At 39.1% G+C, this 23,696-nt stretch overlaps 1 protein-coding gene across 1 annotated transcript in view; it reads left to right on the top strand.

The window, feature by feature from the left end:
• Positions 1-23,165, top strand: part of LOC124170523 (fatty acyl-CoA hydrolase precursor, medium chain) — a 159,648-nt gene extending 136,483 nt beyond the window's left edge. Inside the window, exons 3-4 of the mRNA XM_046549298.1 lie at positions 7,477-7,586; positions 21,057-23,165. Of these exons, the coding sequence (XP_046405254.1) occupies positions 7,477-7,586; positions 21,057-22,373 (1,427 nt within the window). The 3' untranslated portion in view covers positions 22,374-23,165. The remainder of the gene's footprint in view (positions 1-7,476; positions 7,587-21,056) is intronic.
• The last annotated feature ends 531 nt before the right edge of the window (positions 23,166-23,696 follow it).

Raw genomic sequence — 23,696 nt, 5'->3', positions numbered from 1 at the left:
AGAATAAATTACCTCGAAGTTAGCTCGTTGCCAATGTATCTTATATTATTTGGCCAATTAATGAATCCATGCAACTTGCTCGTGGGGATGGCAATACTTAAACACGACTTCATGAGGCCGTTATTCTCTAACAGAAGGTTTGGAGGGTGTTTTGCTTCTTTTGTCCCCGCAATTGATAACGGCACTAACACGGTCGACCTCCATGGGTTTTCAAGTCTTTTCCCCGTATCCCTCCGACAGTCCGCATTTTTCTCACGTCACATGCCACCCTCCGCAGTGTGCACATATCCTTCTGGCGCGAAACATGTATCCGACCGTGGCAACGGCCATTACAAATCGTTTTTTATACCCTGCCCGCAGCGCACTTTCCGTGTTGCAAGGCGCCATTGCACTCGCAGGGGGTCATTGCACGATCCTTTTGCTTGATACTCTATCTTGATTACCAGCTAGGCAGGGGGATAGCAAAAAAAATGTTTTTACTGAGGCTTACTTGTGAACTTCGCCTTCTTTTTGAAATGCATTGCTCGACGAAACTGAATATGATCTTGTTTGAAATGCCATGCCTGTGTTTTAAAAGTTTTGAGTCAATAGTGAAATAGATATGATAAATTCAAAAATAGAATAAACTTGATTATATTCCATGCAAATTCATCCTAACATGTAAAAGATCAGAGGTAATAGTTTTTTAACTCTTGGTAATGACCTTAAACGGTCGAAAGCGGTAGAGTGTTCAATTATTACTGTGTGGAATGTAACAACGTTTATTTCTTAATTTTGAACTTATATGATTACCATTACACGAAGTGACCTCGCGAAACATTGATTTGAAGTGAAATAGATGCTCGATTAATCCAATTATTTGGACTCCTTGATTTGCGCGAATAATAAAAGCTCGCGGCTACATATTTTATTTAGATTATTTTAATGTTTTTTTCGTACCCTTGGTGTTAAAAACGATTTTCTCAACTACTTAGTATGGTGTTCGGATATTTCTAACTCACGTCTATCTCATTTACGAACAGCTTGCAATAATGAGATCGCGAAAATTCGTTTCCGTGAAAATGAAGGTGATATACCGAGATTAGTGTGCTAATTTTTTACTCAAACACGGAATAGTTCTCAAAACTACCTTCTTACAAATCTTTTCCTGATTCCCTGACCAGTTCTTAATGCCACTGACCTTTAATATGTGACCATTATAAGTTAACTTCACATTTTAAACTGTGGTAGCTGATATATTGTTTAACTATGGCTCATGCGAGAAAATATTTTTAAATCATGATAATGTTAAAGAGCCTGCCGCTGACTCTAATATGATCGTTTCCTACGATATGTGCTAGCGGCACCGGACAAAAATGAAGAAGACTCTACATTTGGTGAGGCAAACATGAAATTTGGCTATTTTTCCCATTTCCTATCAGTCGAAAAAGTACGTAGTTACAATGTTGCATTTAATGAAAAGAAATTTTCCATAGTTATCCATTATATATGAACCCAACGAAGCGGTATCATATCTGGTGATCAAAAATATCCCTCGAGATTTAAAAGATGACGTTATCAAAATGTCGGCCATTTTGAACTGACAATAGATTTTATAAATCCATTTCATCAATTGATATTAATGATATCTATGAAAAATCCGTTTATTTTTATAACTTTATATTGAGAAAACCCTTTTTGATATTTGCGTAGCCTATAATTTTTGCCATAAACTATCTTTCCACATAATTTTCGTTAATATTAAGGCACTTATCGTATCACACAACAACATTTTTTATGTCGTCGTCATAAAAAAAATTCCCACCTGAGTTGACAGCCACTGCAAAGCTATTGTTTTTACGCTTTTATCGTCATCATGGAGCTAGGCACCTTGATGCTTCTTCAGATGAAAAAAACGTGGTAGTCAATAGTCAAGTCAAAGTGGTAGTTAATAGTGCGGTTTCCTTCATCAAAGAAAACGAAAGGCATTGATTGCGATTCGTTATCCACCATTAGTGTATTCATAATACAAAAATTATTTGGTTTTAGAAATCCCAGTTTAGACGAATGGCAATGGACAATTTTAACCGCATTTGATAAAGCCCATGCGATGCCAGTCCACGTGACGTCACAGGGACCTAGATTCTATACGAGTAGATAAGAGTTTTACATCGTCTGAGATTACCAATGTATGCATAAGGCACAGAGCTCAGGGAAACGTCTCCTAATAATCACCTATTAAAACTGCCTATGGTCGGAAAGTTTCCTTCATTTGAAAAGATATTAATAATCCTTATTTAAGCCAAGCGCTACCAGATAGCAGGGTACCGTGCTACCTGCTAGCATCCTGCGTCGTATTAGCGCTCAAAGCCTCGCCCCATGGTCACCTCACTTGCGGCAGCGGGAACCAGAACGACGTCACACGCAGTTTTCCCAGCATTCATACTTAGCCGTCGCGTTTTCGCGCGCTTGAAAATTTTCACTTTTCATTTAATCGCGATAAATAGGTATCGTCATTTAAAAATCTAAAAGCGTGAAATACGTACTCCAGGAGTAATAATCTTTCGATTTAGGCAATAAAAAAATTATAGGAAACCACCCTATTGAGCACTGTCAGAAATTGTGATAGCTGTCTTATCGTACCTTGTAAAACACAAAACACATCATCTACGTATCGGTACCCCTTTACTATGTTTTTTAGTAAGGGATTTTTACTGCTGAACAGAACTCTCTCAAAATTGTCCATATAAATTTCTGCTAGGATTGGGGACAAAGGTGACCCCATGGCAAGGCCATCTAATAGTTTATAGTGCTTGCCGTTGAAGAAAAAACTGTTTTGATTAGTGAACAAATTCAGAATATCACACAGTTCACCAGTCACTGGGTACGGTGTGCCTGCCTTGATGACGGTTAGTTCTGCTAATTCCACAGCTTTCTTTCTTGGGATGCTCGGGCATAGATAAATAAACTACGTCGAATGACACTAATATACACTTATGTTGTAGCACTTGTTGTGAGAGCAGGCTTTCCAGTTCATATGAATTTTTCACACCATACTTTTTTACATACATACACATACATGAATTTTTCACACCATACTGGGGAAAATTTAGAATAGCTTCTAAAGAGGGTGTTTATCTTGTGGGATATTAAATGATTAGGCGCACCAACACTTGACACAATAGGTCTTATCGGGCAATATTCTTTACGAATTTTTGCAAGTCCGTAAAACTTTGATGCTTTCGGGTTCATTTGTATTAGCTTATGTACCTCATGACTAGAAAATAGTGCAGTACTATTTTCTAGTCATGAGGTACATAAGCTAATACAGATGAATTAGCTTCTTACACTCTTTCCGATATTCCGTTGTGGGATCTTTATTTAATACTTCAACTTTACTCGATGAGATGAACTCTTCACACTTATTTATATATGTGTGTCTTTCCATGATAACCACTGAGTTGCCTTTATCTGCTTTACAAGTTATTAGGCTGTTTTGTGACAGAGATTTCTTCAAGGAGGATATGCTCTTGTACTCACGATTTGATGAGTTGTTGGTAGACGGCCCCGATTGGCTGATGTGGTCGGATATCGCCTTTCCAATCCTTTTTTTGGCGCCTGAATTATCATTCCGGAGAGCAATATCACACCCTTACTCATCCACCCCTCCACCCACCCCACCCACAGTGACGCCAAACCCAGCTCCAACCCCAACCCTTACCTCCCCCTAACCAACGGCTCCCGATAATTTTCCCTACCCAGCCTTCCACTATATATACTGTCAATTTACCTGCATTTTTCACCTTGATAATGTTACTCTGTAACGAAACCATGGTCGGTGTCAATAAATTATTATGTGGAAATAGCAAAGTTGTTGATCCTTCTATTCCTGCGATTATGGATTTCCACCTAGTTACGCCCGCTATTATTACTTATTTTTCTTTCCAACTATAAAAATATGGAAAAAAATCACCAGTATTTGTACGCAAAGGTACCAATTTACGCTCTGTATTTTTTTAAAGTTCATAAATTATCTGAAACCTTTTTTTATGAAGGTGAACTTCTCTAAAAATTAGTGAGTTAACGCGTCAGGCGTTTTTATCCCAGAGGACTCATGTTTGTCCAGTTATACAAACTACAATGAGCCACAAAATAGTTATAGTACTAGCCTATATCATAGATCATATAACGTAGAATACGAATAGTACCTTCAAAAATTCCTCCAAAAAAGTTGAAAAAATGACTTTCGACCAGCTTTTTCCGATTTTGAACCACTGTGCGACGGTATACAAAAGCTTGTTGTTCGATACAATAAGTACCCTAATATTAACGAAAATTATGTGGAAAGATAATTTAAAGTCTGGGCTTTTATTAAAAAATAAAATTGCTACAAAAAATATTTTGTTTTTTATATTTCAAAATGGTAACTACTTAAAAAAATGCGCCTCGCATGCTACTAGAGTGAAATTTGCATTTGAAGGCCCAACTTCACGATTTCGTTTCAGAAATGACAAAAATATTTTTGGCTATGCTGCGTTAATTGTTCGTCAAGTACGTCATTGTTTTATTTGGCCCGTTTATCACATGGTAATGAGGGGAATAGCATTATTTATCATGATGCGATATCCTATGACGTTAAAAGGGATCGATCGCGTAAGTAATGAGGAAGTGCAAAGAAGAGTGGGAGAAAAGAGAAACTTCTAAAAACCTCAAGGAAAAGAGGAGACAACTTAGTTGGCCAACATAGAAGGGGAGAGGGGCAAGGGACAGTCCCGAATGAGTTACGTAGGACAGGTTATAAAGGATGTAAAGAGATTAAATACGTAGATAGTGGATAGTATATGAACTTGAAATTTATTATTCCGGGACCAGTGTATCACTTAGGAACATACTCAGATGATTGCACATATATTTGAATCAACAATGACTACATACAATAGGAATATTTGCATGATGCATCAATATCACAGAATCCGACGTAATAGTTATCAAAATATTAAAAAGGATGGCGAATGTATGAATAAAATGATTTTGTACAGTGTAGAACAATATTAAGTTCGCTTATAGTATAATATTTCAAGGTATTTCGTTTGAATTCACATGCATTTTTAGATTTTTTACGTCTTCTGAAACTTTATTCCATACTTAGCATGAGGTGACATGGAGGGCTGAAAAGAGAGAGGAATGGAAAGCTGCTTCGAACGAAACTTAGGATTGTTGAATAATGATTTTTCAAAATTTAGCTCCGCCATCCAGCTATTTTTCTACAACTTCAAGTTCCGACTCGGACTTCTGCTTTAGCGTGGTAATGATTTTCCAATATCCCCGTAGGAGAACGTAGCCTGTAGACACCTCAGCAGGTGGAAATCATAAAATATCTCTTCACATATGGCAGGAGACGCTGTTGCAGTAGGATACTTATGTGATCATTGTGCACTCAGACCTAGCAATTGCGACGTGGCGCTGTCAATGGAAATAGTAAAGATACTGCGCAACACACCTACGCAGAGTAAATTGGATTTTTATTGTGATTTGGATATTATGACCAATCGGACCTTCAAAACAGAATGACCCTCACACTTCAATTTTTCGCGGACGCAAAGTATAGGTCAATAAACAACAGTTCGATTGCTTTTTTTTTCAAAGTCGGCGGAAAGTCATTTTGGTTGAGGAGTTCATTGCTTCCAGAAGCGCACGAAGAGACTTGGAAGAGGAACGAAATCTCATATTGGACAACAAACTTCCACGGAAGAACAAATGAGAATGAATTAAATTTATTTCAAAACAACAATTGGTCATAAATTATCAGACTTAGGGTATTTTATTTTTACTAGATAGTTTTACCAGTTATCATAGGATAGTTGAGTGGCAAACTACATATTCCAAATGAAGCCATGATTTTCTTGCAATGTGTTTTGAAGTAGGCTGATTTCAAGAGTGACTCCTTGAAATAGCAATACTATTTGATGCCAGATTAACATTCAGCTCATACCGTATTACATCCGTACCCATCCCCATCAAAACATACTTATGCTCAATATTTGTCGTGGAAATGTTGAACATGTCTTTTCCACAGAACTATGGGAAAAATTTTATTACACGTTTTCATCGGTTTTGGAGTCTTGAAGAATATTTAATGTGATTTCTGGCTGAGCCGACAAACGCTGTTTTGCCACATAAATTATTTATAGTGAATATTTTGTTTATCACATAAAAAATAACGAACTTAATGCAACTGTAAGGGGACGTAGTATACGACTGAACGAGGAAATTGCGCGCTGTGAACTATGACAACTATAAAAATAACAAAATATGACCATTTAAAAAAGAAACACATCGGTCTCTTAGTGTTGTGAAGTGTTTGATATTTTTAGTTATTCCAAGCTTATTGAACTTTTTAATGACTAAAACAAAGGATTTATTTCGTGACTAAGCCTAGAAATAGATGTCAAACAACATAAACAATACTGATGGTCGTCAAGGGGACAGAAATCAACAAACGCTAAAATTTCGGCATTTTCATGAATGTCTGTTTTTCAAATTCCCAGTAAATCACGTGGAAAACGGAACTTGAATGCAAGAACAAGAAGGTATATTTATTTCCAACGGTAAATGCTTCATTTATATGTGACAATTATCACTACTCTAGGTATGGAAACGAAAACAGGCCTGCAGGCAATAAAAACAAACTTGACAAGTATATCTAATAGAAATGATTCGGGGCCCATGTCAGGGCCCTGGAAACATCAAATGACACTACTAACACCAATACAAGCAATAAAAGTACTTATTATATGTGAAAGGAGACATAGAAATATTTCTACAGGATTTATGCTCATAAGTTTTTCGTAAGACAGTACTCTTATAAATGAATATCTCTACCCATCCTTTTCCCCTATTCTGGCGTCGGTTTTAATTAAAATTTATCAACAAACTAGGTAACAATAAGATAAACAAATCATTATAAGCACCTGAAGGTGATGATAATTCATTGAAACCCGGGTCGCGCTCTGATAAAAAATAAGTGGTATAAGTAATTGTGTATATCCAGGATAATAAAACTTATAATGGAATACCACAAAGTAAACCAAGAGTTAGTGAATTTTGTTTATACTCATATACTGTAAAGCATCATATAGTATACTCATACAGCACTCATATAGTATAAAGCATCATGTTAAATCAGTATTTAAAATGCTCATGATGATATTGTTGTAACAACAAAACGCGTCGTGTTGGAATTAATCCTGTGGAAATAATGGAATGCCTCATTAAACTCATATTAAGAACCACCATCGCATTGTGCCGCCTATCATTCAAGATATTACAACTACTTTGCAAAGTATTTTTATAATTTTTTGGATAGTTGGTGTTTGGATCTCGAGACCATTGCTCTTTACATGAGCTAAACACCCATTCACTATGAGTTTTAGGGAAAAAATTTTAGTTTACAAATAATTCCCGAAAAGTGTATGTTATATTTTCTTTTGTCCATAGGATCGGTGCCAAGTGATGGCTGGCCTGTTGTTGTTTGGCTGCACCCTGGTCTCTTCACAAACGGCAACACTGCCTTCTGGGATGGATCGGTTCTGGCCGTCAAGCAAAAGGTTTGTACAATCTTGGTCAGTGGTGGATTTTGGGAGTTCAAAGGGGTCATAATCCCCTTCCCAAAAATTATTTCAAAAATTTTAATTTTTAATATAAGACACGGTCTCAGGCGTTACATTGTGGAACTCCTTCATCATAAAATAAAATAAATTACTTTGTTTTATTCCACACTTTATTTTAAATGGCACGACCCGGGTTTCAGCATCTAATGCTATCATCAGGTAGGTGTGGTATCTCACGCTATCATCACCTGATGATAGCACAAGATGCACAAACCCGGGTCGTGCTATTTAAAATAAAGTGTGGAATAGAACAAAGTAATTTATTTTATGATTTTAATTTTTATTGATTTAATAGTTTTTGTATCCTTGCTAGGGAGTGTACATTCAGATTTGAAAAATGAATGATTATCGCGGGTAATATTTTAGCACTTACCGTGCTGACCTTAGTAATGCAGAAAGATCTGTAACCCAGTGCCAGCCATTTTCAATACTTCAATGTTATTTCTTAGCAACCAACCTTTGATATGATGAATAGCTGTTTGGCATTATTTTAAAGAACGAATTTGGCTTTTGTTTTATTTAATTTGTTTATTAAGAGGTTAGTACCACTTTGTTAAAATATGATAAACTATGATTTTTCAAATGAGGGATGGCGTAATGTTGGGTCTGTAGTAAAAATCTAAGGATTTCACGAGGGGTAATATAACGCCCATGGTATGCATAGTCTAAAAAAATTTACACGGGAGAATGCTCCTCTACCCCGGGGGTTATTCCATACTCCCCGGACTCACGTCATGACCACCCCAAATTCGATGCTCAATCCGCCCCATAGTGCCATTTGTACACCGCATCATGTTTAATCGGTGTTTAATGTGAGACCTTATACTTACGAACAGTGAATAGCGCTCGCCTCAAAAGCAGGCAGTCCGCGCTTGAGCCGACGAATACTACAGTATTTACAAATTTCAAATTATTACATTTTTTCCTTTGGTAATTTCTAGAAAAGCCTTTGGATTGAGGATCTCTATAATACCTAGGCTAACACCTAAAAATTCCTTATTTTTCCAATAAATACGTTAAAATTTAACCCGTATGGTGCTGTGAAAGAATTAAAATCATGCCCTATTATGACCAGAAGATTCCCAAGCAATGGCGTAACTATGGGGGGGATACATCCAAGTCGTTGAAACTGCCGTCAGAGTTGGGTAAAATCTGTGATTTGAACAAAGTTTTATCAATTTCAAAAAAGTAAATACTTCTGCAATTTAGAACTCCTTTAGTCCGGTGTAAATACTGTATATAATTTTGTTACTTTTAATATTATTAATTTATTTAATACATGTTCCCTTAGAATTTGCTGTCGCATTGATATTTTTTACAATATGCGTTGATCTTCTATATTATTTCTTCTGTATAGATACCTTTTTCTCAACTTATACGCAACCAAACTCTACAAATGAGGTACCAAAATGCACAAAATTTATCAGAGAACATGCGACGGCATATTTTACTTCCTAAATATTGCTATTGTTTCCTAAAATTGGTTTTTAAATAATAATAAAAAAAAACAAAAAAAAAACAAAATCCGGTAAATATTCCTGACGTTAACGCCGCACAAACTGATACATTAGTTCATTTGCAACAATATCTCGCATTCTTTAAATAACTTTTAAAACAAATAACTTTAATCAAAATGCGGCTGATTCCACATTCAAGTCTCCTGTTGATACGTAAGTATGAGTCATCATGTGCGTTTAACAGAGGATAGTGTAATTACTTCCAATGTTGTATTTAAAGAGGTCCTCTGACCTCAATTTGTACATGAACATTCCAATTAAATTTGTACATAAGACCCTGCCTTTTTTTCTACATTTTAAAATTATAAACGCACCTATCGTTCGTATCGTTCGTCAAACGCTCGTATTTCATAAATTGAGTTATTATGAAATGAAAAGTAGATCGAGGCTGTGCATATTTCATATTTTTCCACGAAAAAATACTATTTGGAAAGTATTTCCTCTTACCCTTATCTGGAGTGAGCAAATTCCAAGTGGGGATACTCTATCCCGTTCAAAATTAACCCCTATATTCCTATCTTATAACGAATTTAAGGGCCGTATTCCAGATCCTGATTCAATCTTGAGTCCTTACTCATCCTCGGCGTGTAAAATCGCAAACTCAAGTTGAGTTTGAGTTCATATTCTTTAAAATAGCTTCTACTCAACTAACTTTAGGTAGAGTAACTGCGGTAAAATTTTTATAGCAATACATTTCCCTAAATTATTTTCACTCATGGTCTCCCTCATCAAAAACGAGCATAACTGGGGAAAAATATCACTCAAAGTAGTATTTTTACGAGGGATATTTCATTTAAAACAACGTGAAGCGGTGGTGGCGAACATATTGGTGAATCAATTTGATTTGGTACTCTAGTGAGGTATCTTTATACCGAAGTGGCAACCGAGTCGAGATTGAGTTAGAAACAATACTTCAGGGACGTTCTCGAATACGCTTCTAAATATCGTTATCGGAAGTTCGGTACCAATTGGTGAGTGACCGGCTTTCTTGATGATTGCACCAACGCCGTGTTAATTATTCTCTGGATGGTTTTGTGTTCGCCTTTCTTTCTATTTACGTCCTAGTTTCGTCACCAAGCTCGTGCATCCTAACCTCCAATTGAATTCCATGTTTTATCCTGTTTTGTCAGCATTTTGTCGAGTGTATTTTTTTTCCTCTTACTAAGCTGTACTCTAGTTCAACCTTATCACTCATGTCCGTAAAAGAGGAGGAGGGGGGTTGGGCATTGTTGGTTGAAATGGAGGGTCAAAACACAAATTATCAGGAGGCAGATAGAAGGTCAGGTGGTAACGAGGTTAATGGGAAGGGGGGAGGAGGATTGTCAAGGAAGATATCAGATTTTAAAACAGTAGATAAAAAATTAGAACATTTGAATACAGTCATATCATTTAAAATTTTGGTGTTACGTGCAAGAGTGCATTTGGTGATTTCTCAAATATCCAGTTTAACACTTTTTCAATCAGATCAATTCAATAGAACCTGTTCTAATTTGGTCTACCTTTCAATTCTAATTTGGTTCATGCCCAGGAGAAAGTACTCGCTTAAGCTTACTCAATGCACTTGTCACGTTGAATTTTCATCCTCCAGTCTTTCTTTAGGCATAATTCCTTATAGGATCACCATTAGACTTCCCCTATTAGGGCTGCCTCCAACTCTTCACCCCTTTTACCATTCTTTAAAATTCCAACTGTCATTCAACAAGTGCTACTGTGTCGTTTTTCAATACAAAACACTTGTTTCTCAATACAAATCTCACATTGAATCTCCAATCATCAGCCTCTGCGACACACAGTTACTCTCTATTATTAAAACAATACTTCTTTCTCTTCATGATTCCCTCGCTATGAAGCGTCAAAAATCCCTGAAGAAACTGTCCTTCTTCGGCTATTCCTTTTTTCAACACGGACTATCTTTACCGAGGCTAATAACCGCAAATACCCCTTTTGTCAGTCCTCCTCTACACGTCTATAAAGGCCGCTATACACGGCGAATGATTTCATTCGCATGATCATTCAGCATGATCATTCACCGTGTATAACGGAACAACTCGCGAATGAACCTTCATGCACATGATCATTCAGAACATGTTCTATTTTGCTCGCATGATCCTGTGAATGATTACGTGATCGATGAGCATGATCATTCGCATGATCATTCACCGTGTATAGCGGCCATAAGCCTGACCTTGCATATCTCCTCAATCTCCCTCCTCCCCCTCCTGTTCCAGCCTCTGCCTCCTCCACAGAGGATCTCACTGCGCGATATCTCTCCTCCCTCCCACTCCTCCCTATCGCTCCCGTGATAATCAGTCTCCGGAGCAAGCGTTGGTCAACTAATCTTCCTACTCTCTCACTCCAGACGAAATATCCGTGCTTGATAAGGTTTTATCTTCCTCACCCACACCCAAAATAGATGCTGTGATACTCGTAAGCGACACCATCACATTCTGTCGAAGGTTGAAATGATAATTCTTCTGGGACGCACAGTCCTCTTCAACGGCTCTGGCCGCATTTCAACAAACCTTCCCACAGCATAAAACAGAGCACTGAGCAATCTAAAGGCCTGGTTACACGATACATAAACACGTACGGGTTAGTGTCTAAATGTATGAACGCGAGAATGAACGCCAAAATGCACCGTGTAACCACCCAACTTGTGCGAATGCATGCACAGAAAATTGAAGCTATTTTAATTTGGTCCATTCATTAGTACATATTCCGTTCCGGTCCACAATAATCATTCACGCTAACATAAATTAACTTGTATGTGTTAATGTACCGTGTAACCAGGTCTTAAGACAATTCCGATATAGCCGTTACATCCTCTGATTAAGGATCCATTATTGCTGTGCTCCACTTCACCGAATATCGAAAAGAAGTCCGAAGACAACTCGCTGACACCTCACCATACACACCTGCCTCGCGTGATCTCAACCCTGCTTTTCACCGAAATCCGATCTTTTTTAAAAAAGAAATCACAAGAAGAGGGTCTTTCCAGTAGTTACATTTCCTTATTATCTCCACCCCATTCACAAACCCCGCACTTCCACATTCTACCCAAGATACACAATACTAATAATCCTGGCTGCCTAATCACCTTTTCTTTCAATTCCCCCACAGAACGCATCTCATCCTTCGTCGAGCATTACCTTCAGCCTCTTGTACACTCTCTTCCATCCTACATTAAAGATACCTATAATCAATCCTCAATCACCTCCATTCTGCCTCTCTCCCTGTTGACAAAGATTTCATAATGAGGCGTCGTGACATCATTAGGGGTTAGGTGGAAGAGGGGACTTTCCAGTCTCAACCTCGCCCGAATAAAGGCATTTTATTATTATTATTATTATGTGAGATCAAACATCGACAAAATCGATACGACGTGATATCAAACCTTTCCGATCCTCATTACCCAATCACTTCCTAACAAATTTCTCACTCTCTCGCTTCTTTCCCCTCCATCCCCCACCAACACCACTAATAATGTAATTTATATCCTTTTATGCAATCCTTGCCCCGCCTTCTACATCGGTGCAGCCACCACTTCACTCAACCTCCGGGTTAATAATCATCGACCTTCTTGTAATCCTGCCTTTCCATCTGCCTCGCTGCCCGTCTTCACCTACGCATTTTCCCACAATTTGGATTTTGATGATTCATTCATCACTCAACCTTGTTGAAGTGAAGCTTAAATCCTCAGTTGCGATGAGACGGGAATCTTGGATTCCGAAACCGGTACGCTTCTCCCGTCCAGGTGGCAGTTCCATCGCTCGTTTTCGAACAAATTCTCCCGGAGTATAACCCACTGAGTAAGTGTTGTGTGTGTGTGTGATTCCTTAACTGAAGCAGCCTTAGCGAGGCCCCCACAAAAAACCTCGCGAAGGTTTCTTCGGAGTTAAGCGAGTGATTGGGTGTGAGTCTATTCAGCGGAAGCAGCCTTAGAGAGGTCTCCCAAAACCCTCGCGAATGTTTCTTCACTGTTGAACGAGTGTTTGTGAAGGGTTTCAGGTTGAGAGGTTGGGGTTGGTCACTGCTGCGAATCTCCCCGTTCCAGCATACCAACACAGTGTTTTTTTTTATACCTCTGACGAGGTCCCCTGTTACGGCCATTGGAGTTTTTCATTTCCCAGTTGAGTTAAGAGACCGTAGAGCTCACCTTTTTATCTATTTTGATGATAGTTTCAATCTGGGACTACTTGCTTCCCTCCCACCCTCCGCCTCACCGCTAGAATTGCAAGCTTCCGAGCAATCATGCATTTGGCTAAACCAATCGTTTAACCCTCCTGGTTTCAATAGGGCTCACTAATATTCATAAGCCTCTTCCACAACTCATGACGAAGGCCTCGACTCCCTTCGACACTTTCTTGACAATCGACCTGCACATCACATACCTAGTACTGAATTTTAAGTCGAGCTTCTCGCCTCATCCTCTCGAAAAATGCCTTCTCCTTCAACGATGAATCTATCTACAGATCAAAGGATGCGCCACGGGAAGTAGGTTTAGCCCTTTATACGCAACTTTATTTCTTGGTCTCCTCGAAGAATCCTCCCTATCTTCAGGGGCGCCGACTCCATGGGGCTAGAGGGGGCCCGAGCCCCCTCAAAAATTCGTTAATTGTGTGAGGAAAAAATGTGTCAGGGTTGTCGATTTTCTCCGGAGTGTCCAGATATCGAGATTCGAGTTATCAGGGTTCTAATGTTGATCATTTGACTCTTCTAATATGCTTAAGAAACTTAAAACTCACTACTTATAAAATTTCCCGGGGCAAGATCTCCGGTTTGGGCCCCGCAATATTTTTTGTAAGTCGGAATCCCTGCCTATCTTCCTACCCACTTCAACCCTTACTTTGGCTCCGCTATATCGATGACATTTCCTGGTCATGGAGAAGACTCATTGATCTCTTTCCCTCGGTTATCAATGAGTTCTCCGAACTATCATTCATCTCCCACCATTCCTCCTCCCGAATAAAAGTTCTAGGCGTTAAAATTTTCTTAGGAAATAATAAGTAATTTCATCACCTTAGTCCACATTGAACCAACTAATTAACAACAATGCCTCAAAAACAGCAGCTGTCATCCTTCACACACAAAACAAGCACACAAGATATACAAATAAGTTATGTTTGCATGCATTCAATGAAATCTTAGGGTAGGAAAGAAAAGGATAGTAACACAAGGTTGAAAACAGATGTGGGCCTACTATGGTAGATGGAAAAAGCCAGAAGCTTAGGGATAAAAATGTTAGTCGTTACTCCGTGCTCATAACTCTTCGATCTTCAGAATGCATCCTTCTATCCTTCCATATAATTCGTCCTTGAACCTAGCCACATCGAACTTTATAATGCGGATTAGTCATGCTTTATGCGCCTCACTACATTAAAGACTCAGTGTTTGATTGTTTTCTTTCCACGAGCTCAAAAATTGCCTCCTTTTCTTGAAAGAGTTCTTATCATTGAATCGTTTCGTACGTTGATGGAATTTTTTGTTATAATACATCAACCTCAAGGTGCCTTGCTTGTGAAGGCTTACTATAGTGGTGATGTCTCGCGCGATATTCTACACCTCACTGCATGCCACGCTCAAACGCGCATGCAATTATAAATTTAAATTCTAATGGGTGCATTATGTATTCCAGTCATTTCGCTTGCCGTGGAGTTAACGCGAGCTTTACTCGGCAACAAGTTAAATTGCTAGCAGGTGAGATACGAGTGTAGAGACATATCTACTGATCGATTTAGATGCGAGGTGCAAGAGTGCTCTACTGTAAGTGTGAGGAAAGACATTTTTCAAGTGCCCGCTCCACCATCAGATTCGTCACGTCAGTTGAAACACCCGTAGTTTTTCTAGCCATTTACATCGTTTGCATAAAGCGTGAAATGTGTTGGGTAAGAAACCGCAGAATAAGCATGTCCTCATTTCTGATTAAATTCCTTGCAAATTTCTTCCAATATTGCGTGTTTAATCGATATTCGAGGTTATTTGCTTCGGTAATGTACTTCAAGGGCCACAGATTTGCTATTTCTATCGATTAATTTTCATGTTACGTAACCTTATCAATATGAAGTATTCGTCCTTAACGTTCTGCAATTCATCGAGGAATGCTCGCTAACACTCATGATTACTAATTGCTAATAATTAATTACTGATTCACACTCGTTATTCTGTAATACCCAATACTCATACTAACACCCATGTTACCATAAAATACCCTACGAATTTAGGCTATTACGTGTTTCATTCTTTAATTTTATGGCAAGTATATATCTCCTACAGACGCCTTGAGAAGTTAAATCGTTGTTACGAAACATACCGTACCGAAAAATTCATTTTACAGTCATAATAAAGGGTGTACGTGGGATCATAACTAGGGGGGAGCATGCCAAGCTGTGACATTAGTTTATGAGATTATTTCCTTGAAAAAATAGCTTTATTTTAACTAATACTAATACATATCATTTATCGTAGGCATAAAGAAAATTTGTTGAATACTTTCGTTTCAATTCAGTACTGATTTTGCCTATATACTTTTGCGATTTTTGCTTCTGGGGGGGCAGCTACCCCCGCAGAAGCCCCCTGCCCCTCGCTGGGCACGCCTACGGTCAAAATGTTTAAATTTCATATAATCGTTTTGTGGAATGGCATGAGAATATTTCGAAAAATTTGTTCTTCCAGATAGTTTTTGTCTTTTATGTGAAATATTTAAAACGTGTGACGGAAGTCGATTTTTCATCATTTCTCGCTCTATTTCTCCGTTAATTATACCTCCACATACACGCTCAATCAATGACCTGCTTTGCGATATGGATGCTCTGTCCCTTCACTCTATACATTCCGTGCATATAACGTTCAAGTTCCTGGGATTCATTCATACGTTTACCATAGCATTACCATTAGCCATTTGTCGCAAACCCTTCGGCATAAATTTCTCTTGCATTAAAAGATAAAAACAGGACTGTATCAATAGATGTCCTGGGAACCAAAGGGCAGAAATGAAAGGTACCAAATATGCCCTATGCGGGATAGTTACCAACTTACATCAGGGACGCAGATCCGAAATTTCTCAGAATCGGACCGCCGCTCGAGCCCCAAAATTAAACATTTTGCGAGCATGCAGGCTGAATTTAGATAGATGCACTCGTATATAACATTTAGATATGGAGAAGAAACCACTGCTACTAAGCCCGTTTTTGGCAAAAAACAGAGATAAATATAGCATTCAAGGTTATAATGGCGAAGTTTAAAGTTTATCAAAAGAATTTTAAGCTTTTACGATGAGTGTGAATGAGCAACAAGTATTGAGAGTATGCAACCCGCGTGACACCCAAATTGTCTGCCTGGGGTGGCTCACTCGCGGTGCAATATCTCGGGAACCAAAGGGCAAAAATGAAAGAAATATGAGGTAATACTGTGCAAATGTCTAGCGAGTCGTTGTAGAAGACAAAAGAGTGATAGAATAATCCAAGAGTGATATCATCTTCAGTTCTGTTCGAAAAACACCTAAAAATACCAAAATTTCAAAACTTGAAGTACGATGCGGCACGTTTTCCCGGTATCCGATTGCAAAAATAATTTTTGTGATTTATTTTCTCACCAAATAGGACAAAATTGGGGGGCGTCCCAAAATAAATCAGAAAACTTTATAAATAAGGACTACCCTACTGTGTCATACCATTATGCTAAGAAACACCCTTAGATAAATTTTTCGGCACTCACAACGTGATTTACCCTTCTCATTTCATTCAAATTGATTGCTATTAGAGTAAAGTGAATAACCAGTTTTCACTGGGAAATTGCCAGAAAATGCTGAAATTATTATCATTTATGTATTCTACCGGTAGATATTCTATATTTAGGTATTCTACCGGTATTCTGAGATAGGTATGCATGAAGCGTTCTTTAAACCGGCTGAGCGAGCCCTGAATGGATGTCTCTCTTCAGTTTACAAGAATGTGTATTCCCTTACATTCTTCCAAATAATCCTATTCTATATGTAAATAAACTCTTACAATTTTCTACGATTATAAAATTTAATCTGACCTAGGTTTCGATGTAACTACACCACCTGATGGTGACGCTGTATTGACCTGGAAGATGATGTAGCAACATGTAAACCTAGGACGGAATAAATTATATAGTCGCGGAAAATTGAAAGTGTTCATTTCCACATGGAAAAATTCCATTCTATCATGCTTGGATCTTCGGATTTTATTCCTATTCTCTTCCTTCACTCGCTGTTCTAATACTCTTCACTCTTAGTTGAATTGTAACATCTCCTCCCCGCTCAGCACTCCCTCCATCCATAACTTCTGCCTCCTCCGTGTGTCATCTAGAAGCTGCCTCTCCTCTCCCACCATTTCCAGCACTTCATCGTTCCTCTTCCTCTCCGTCCACTTCACCTATTCAACTCTTCTCCACACCCACATCTAGAACGCCTCAAGTCCTTTCTCACCTTCTATCATAAATGTCCCTTTGCTCTTTTGCTCTATGCTTCTTCTTCCTTTGCCCTATATTTCCGGACCGTAAAGCACTTCACTCTAGATCACACTCTTCACTAGTCTTTTCTTTATATTCTTACATAACTATCCTCGCATTAGTCTCTTTCAATTATGAATACTTCCCTTGCTAAGGTAATACTCCTGATTTCCGTACTGCTGCATCCGTTTTCCCTCTAATGCGATGTCCAGATACTTCTCATGTTCCATCTAATGTCCCAATTAATGAGCGAAGAGTGGAATGGATAGCGGAGCGAGCGGAATGCGAAAATATTCATCAGCAAAATGTCTTGATTCCACAAAAGGAGTTCGTCGATTTCTGATTATTTTCAAGCCATTATAATTATTATAGTAATGCTTAAGGATTCTGAAAGACGACGAAATGGTACACTATTAGTACTGTACGAGCGGAATGTATAAAATGTTCATCATCAAAATGTCTTGATTCCACAAAAGGAGCTCGTCGATTGCTGATTTTATTCAAGCCAATGTAATTATTATAGTAATGCTAAGGGTTGGTATTCTGTAAGACGACGAAATGGTACACTATTAGTACTGTACAGTGGCGTAACTAGGAATATGCTTTGGGAGGGATGGAATGGCTTGGGGTGACGACCCCCCTCCCAGGTAACGAAGGATACGGGAAAAGTTTTGAAAAATGAAATGCCTGGAAATATATTTTGCATCATTTTGACCCTAAAGTTTGAACTTTAAGTAGCTGAAGTTATTAATTGTCAAAACTAGACAATAGTTTTAAATAGTTTTTAAATTTCTCCGAGGCTTTGGAGGGATACCCTCCCCCACAGGCAACTTTTTCGGGACAGTTTTTGAAAAATGACATGCCTGACATTTTACATCATTTTGGCACTAAAGATTTAACTTTAAGCAGATGCAGTTATTAAATTTCAAAACTAGACAATAGTTTTTAAAAACGTTTCTATTTCTCAGAAGCTTTGCGGGGGAATCTATCCCCTCATCTCCCCATAGTTACTGGTACTATAACTGATATTACAACCCATCTAACGGACTTAATATCAAGCCTAAAAATTTCTTCCGCACAATACCTTGTAATGTTAACTTTTTTCACTAATAAATTGCAAACACAGTGGTCTTGGGTTATAAAAAAAAAGTCAAGAGCGACGACACATACCATTACTTACAAAATCAAATTATGAGGAAAATTGATAAGTATTCAGGACGAGAAATCGGGAGCGATGACGCTTACGACCAAACGACCCTATTTTCAACACATGGATCCCTTTTTGTTCATTTTCGCGTCGTCAACGAGAATTGCTGCCCATTACAATTTCAGTCCCATTGTTTCGCCCGTTGTCGAAGAGAATTTTTGCAATCTTTTCATTTTTTAGTACCTAGTCTTTCTTCTGTATTTCTTTTAAGGGCAGAATTGTGCTAACGTATGCTTTGCACGGGAGACGGGAGAGGAGTGTTGGTCTTCAGTTACTTCCACAATGAGTCACATATCGAAGATCATTAATCATCGGAATTCTCCGGTTGAAACTTCGGAATAGTTTGTTTACTTTGCTATCGCACTCAATATGATAAGAGAAATTTCCAATGAACCATGATCCTTGCTTGATCTATCTTGCCCTTTGCTTAGTTGTTGCGGCCCATTTTAGCAGCAAGAGCATTTCATGTGAGGAGATAAGAAATCGTATCCGGAACATGCTAATGTGGGTCACATGCCTACTGACCCATTCAAAGCCTTCAATACTTGATTTGAAGCCATCACGTGACTTTTGGTCGGTCATCCCGGACATTCTTTTTCCGTGATGTCGCGTGCATCAATGCAGGCAGCCCTTTCCGCGCCCGGGCTTCCGCGGTGTCTCCATTTTCGTCATTCCAACAATGCCGAAAGGCCATTCGCCATCGGCAATCGATAAATCTCTCTCGTATGATAGTTAAACTGCACTTCCACGTGGTTGAATGGCATGGATTCCACTGGACTCTATAGTCGAATTTATCTGGAAAATTTTAACGCGGTGAGAAGGACCTCGGTGCAATGTGCTCGCTCAACAATTTTTCTTATTCTCGAGAGTAAAAGGGTTTGAAAAAGATGGAAATCCATGTATTTTCGTTTTTTTATCCATCGCATATTCTTCGAGCCAGTGGCGCGGCGAGGGGGCGGTTTTGGGGATAAAACCCCCCAGAGCTCAAAGAAATTTTTAAGTTTAATCAATTTTACTTAATGGGATTGATATTACTTATAGACTAGTGAAAGGATTAATAAAATATCCCTCAGAAAGCCGTAAAACTCACAATTTTGAACCATTTATCTTAAAATTCCGCGATTTATCAATGTCGCACCTACCGCTTATCCTGGTGGGTATACCATACCCCCACACACCCCGGTATTAGCTGCACCCAACCCCCCCAGCCTTAATTCCTAGCTGCGCCCCTGCTTCGAGCCATTCCTGAATAAGAATAGGCGACCTTAACCCTTACCTTTCCCTTGGGCTACAACCTTGCCGCTGTGGAAAGTTCTGTGCGTTCCTATTGCACCTAGTGCTGCACTGGCGGGATTAACTCTCAATTACACCCAGTAGGGCCACTCATGCCAGATAGGTCGAAAGGTAGGAGCAAGACGGAAGGTAGCTCACGTGATGGTGTCACGTAAAAAAGACTGTTGGGATGTAAGTGGGAAACCCCACCAAATATCTATTTCATGAATGCATGAAGCTTAACCAAGCGAGTCTCGTATGGCATAGTAGGACCCGGTCCTTAAGATTCTGAAGAATATAGGGAGTGATGGCAATAGAAGAGTTTTCGGACTAGTAGACAGGATCTAAGGTAAGGGATGTTGGCCTGATGATTTCCTGAAAATAGATTTCATTCCGCTAAAAGAGAAGGAAAGTATATAATGCGGTGATTATGGGATAATAATCCTAATAGCGCACACGGCGAAAGTAATAATAATAAAAACATTAATTTTCGTGGACTCATTGGTACTTAACATTAATAAATAAACGAAACGAAATATAATGCAACTCAAATATCCTGATTAAAGTGTACATAGTACTACAAAGAGTTAATTAAAATTGGGTATATAATATTACATAATAGATTATAATCAAAAGGATACAATTTCGCTTTCCATTTCAACATGTTGGATTTTTTCAAATCAAAAGCTTTCTTAGGTTTAAATAAGGTCCCGGTGGCATTGAAAAAGTATTAATGGGAGTCTGTTGTCAATGTATCATATCTAGTCAATTAAAAATGAAATCAATGATTTTCATGGCATAAAAAATGGCATAAATTTTTGCTATAGTTACCATATTAAGAAAAAAAACTTGAAGTTATATTCAGATTGTTCATTGTAGTTACATTATTAGATCACCACATGGTTTCTGGTACTAAATTATTGATTTTTATTTCCACAGATATTAATCGTCACGGTCGCGTACAGACTAGGCGTCCTCGGATTCCTCACGACCCTCGACCCCGTTTCTACCGGCAATTACGGTCTTCTGGACCAAGTGGCGGCCCTGCAGTGGGTGAAAACCAGGATAGCCATATTCGGAGGATCAGCCAAGAACATGACAGTGTTTGGTCACGAAGCCGGCGGAGTGAGCGTAGGCCTTCACCTCCTGTCTCCCCTCTCCGCGGGCCTCTTCTCCAAAGCCATCGCGATGAGCGGCAACTGCTTGGTCCCCTGGGCCATCAGGCCTCACGAGTCGGAGATGAGCCGACTCGCTATGGTTTCTGAGAAGTTCAGCTGTCCGCTCGAACCACACCAAGCCCTAGTGGACTGCTTACGGAAGGTCGACGCCCTTCAGCTGGCCATGGGAGCCGCTCAGCTAGGCCCCTGGGGCCCTACCGTGGATGGCGGCATTGCCAACTCCACCGCTGTGTTCCTACCGGCAGATCCCCTCTCCCTGCTGATGGAGGGCAAGTTCCAGAAGGTGCCCGTCATGCTGGGCTACACCAACATGGAGGACGCCTTCGTGTTCGCCGAGGTTCTCGAGAACCCGGAGCAGGGCGTCCACCGGGATGAGTTTGAGACGTTGCTCTTGGACCAGATCATATTGGAACTGCCGGATACGAACGACTCCTGCCCTGTCAACTACCAGCATCTGCTGGATGCTGTTCTCTTCTACTACAGTCCCCAGCCGCAAGCGGCAGATCCGAACTTTTTGCGGCAGAAGCTAATGGATTTTGCCACGGAGAAGAAGTACGCAGCAGGGGCTTATCAATTAGCGACCTACACAAGCGCCGATAGCCCCACGTACTTCTACCGTTTTGACTACAAGCTGAAGACTAGCTTGGTGGAAATGGCCGACTGGATAGAGGTCCCCAACTTTTTTGAGCTTCCCCTAGTGTGGGGAATGCCTTACTGGCCTACACTCCCTCTACAAGTCATCTGGAACACGGCGGACCGGAGGGTAACTGATATGACGATGACTATGTGGGGTAACTTCATAAAGTTCGCAAATCCTGCGCAAAACGGGATCCATTTGAAGTGGGATCAGTTCACAAAGGATAGTCCAGGCATATTGATCATCGACAGGAACTTTAACATGAGTGACTTGACGAATTTTGATTACAAGGCCTTCTCTTTTTGGAATGATTACTACCCAAAGGTGGTAGATGGAGCTGTTTTCTGTTGCAATGTAACCAGCGGGGGCGCAGTCAGTACTGCTACCTCAGCCGTATTGATATTCACATTTATAACCGCAGGTATTGCATTGATGTCTTGAATTAAGCTAAGAAGTTCAATGTCATGCTAGAACTGTGATACTTGAATGCTAAATGTATTTTTTAATCATTCCAGTTAAATTTTTAATGATCGAAACAACTTAATGCTGGAAAGCATTAATACTCAATTGCATATATTTTATATTGATATAAATGTTACCACACATGACAAAGGTATACTGCAAGAAAAGTATAAGCTTGTCAAACTTGACGATTTTCTTGTGTTGGGTAAATTATAAATATCAGAGTTAATTCAGAGGCAGTGGGGTAGTTTTGCCCTCATAAGATAATGAAAGAATGATGTATTGCTAATGGCACTTTGTGCACGTAGCCCGACGGGTTAGTAAATACATCTAAATGACATGTTGGTCGTTGTGAGACACACAGTAGCATACATGGCCGTGAATGTGTCTGACAAGAAGCTTATGAAGTACATCATCCGTTGTTCAGCTTGATACGTTGTCCCCTCTAGCGAGAAACAGTGGTCTAGTTGATAGTGCCATAGGATTGGACAAAAAATAAATGAACCGTTGTGGACTATTGCTATGCCAATCCATTCCTTCTCGTTATTCAAGATACAACGACATCAATTATACTAGAAAGGAGGCTGTGTCCATCAAACACAGCGTTTTAAATGAAGCTGCTGACTGATTTTATGGACCATGAATCTTAAAATGAATGTAAAATATTTTCAAATAAACTAGTATGAACTGTTCTATGGATGGGCTCTAACATGTTTTATCCTTAATAGTATTTTCTAAGTTTTGTACAATAAAGTCGAGTTTTTATTGTGATGACGTTTTCTTCAATGCAGATTGTAAAACTGAAATTTCTGTTGGGTGATGGGCACTGGCCAAGTATTGGCTCCTTATTTACAGTTGGAGTTTATACATTCATTCGTAATATTGCAATCCTAGGATTGGTGTACTGCAATTCTCCATTTTTCTATCTCAGGCCTGTTTCTTTATTTTAGGTAATGCCTTAAGCGTTAAATAAGCAATGTAGGTCCCATTGCTTTCCCTCAGTCAGCCTTCCGTATTTCAAAGCATTTTCCGAAGGTGATATGTCTATCAGATGACCATTATGTTACTCCTTCTTCGACTTTTCTTTAGATTTTATAAAATACCTTATCCTAAATGAATCTCGTTATTGTTTAAAAATCAAAAAAATTGTGGCAGCTTCGCCAATTATTTGTACACCCATAATCGGAACAATCAACTAGGTAAGTACCGCTTACACATGTTAGAGGAATAGCATTTTTAATGCCTCCAGTATTGCTACACTTGCATGAAATATGCTTCTGACATAGGAAAAAATACTTTGCA

This window comes from Ischnura elegans, chromosome X, assembly GCF_921293095.1.
Source record: "Ischnura elegans chromosome X, ioIscEleg1.1, whole genome shotgun sequence".
Classification (NCBI taxonomy): domain Eukaryota; kingdom Metazoa; phylum Arthropoda; class Insecta; order Odonata; family Coenagrionidae; genus Ischnura; species Ischnura elegans.
This window is presented reverse-complemented; position numbering and strand designations above follow the sequence as displayed.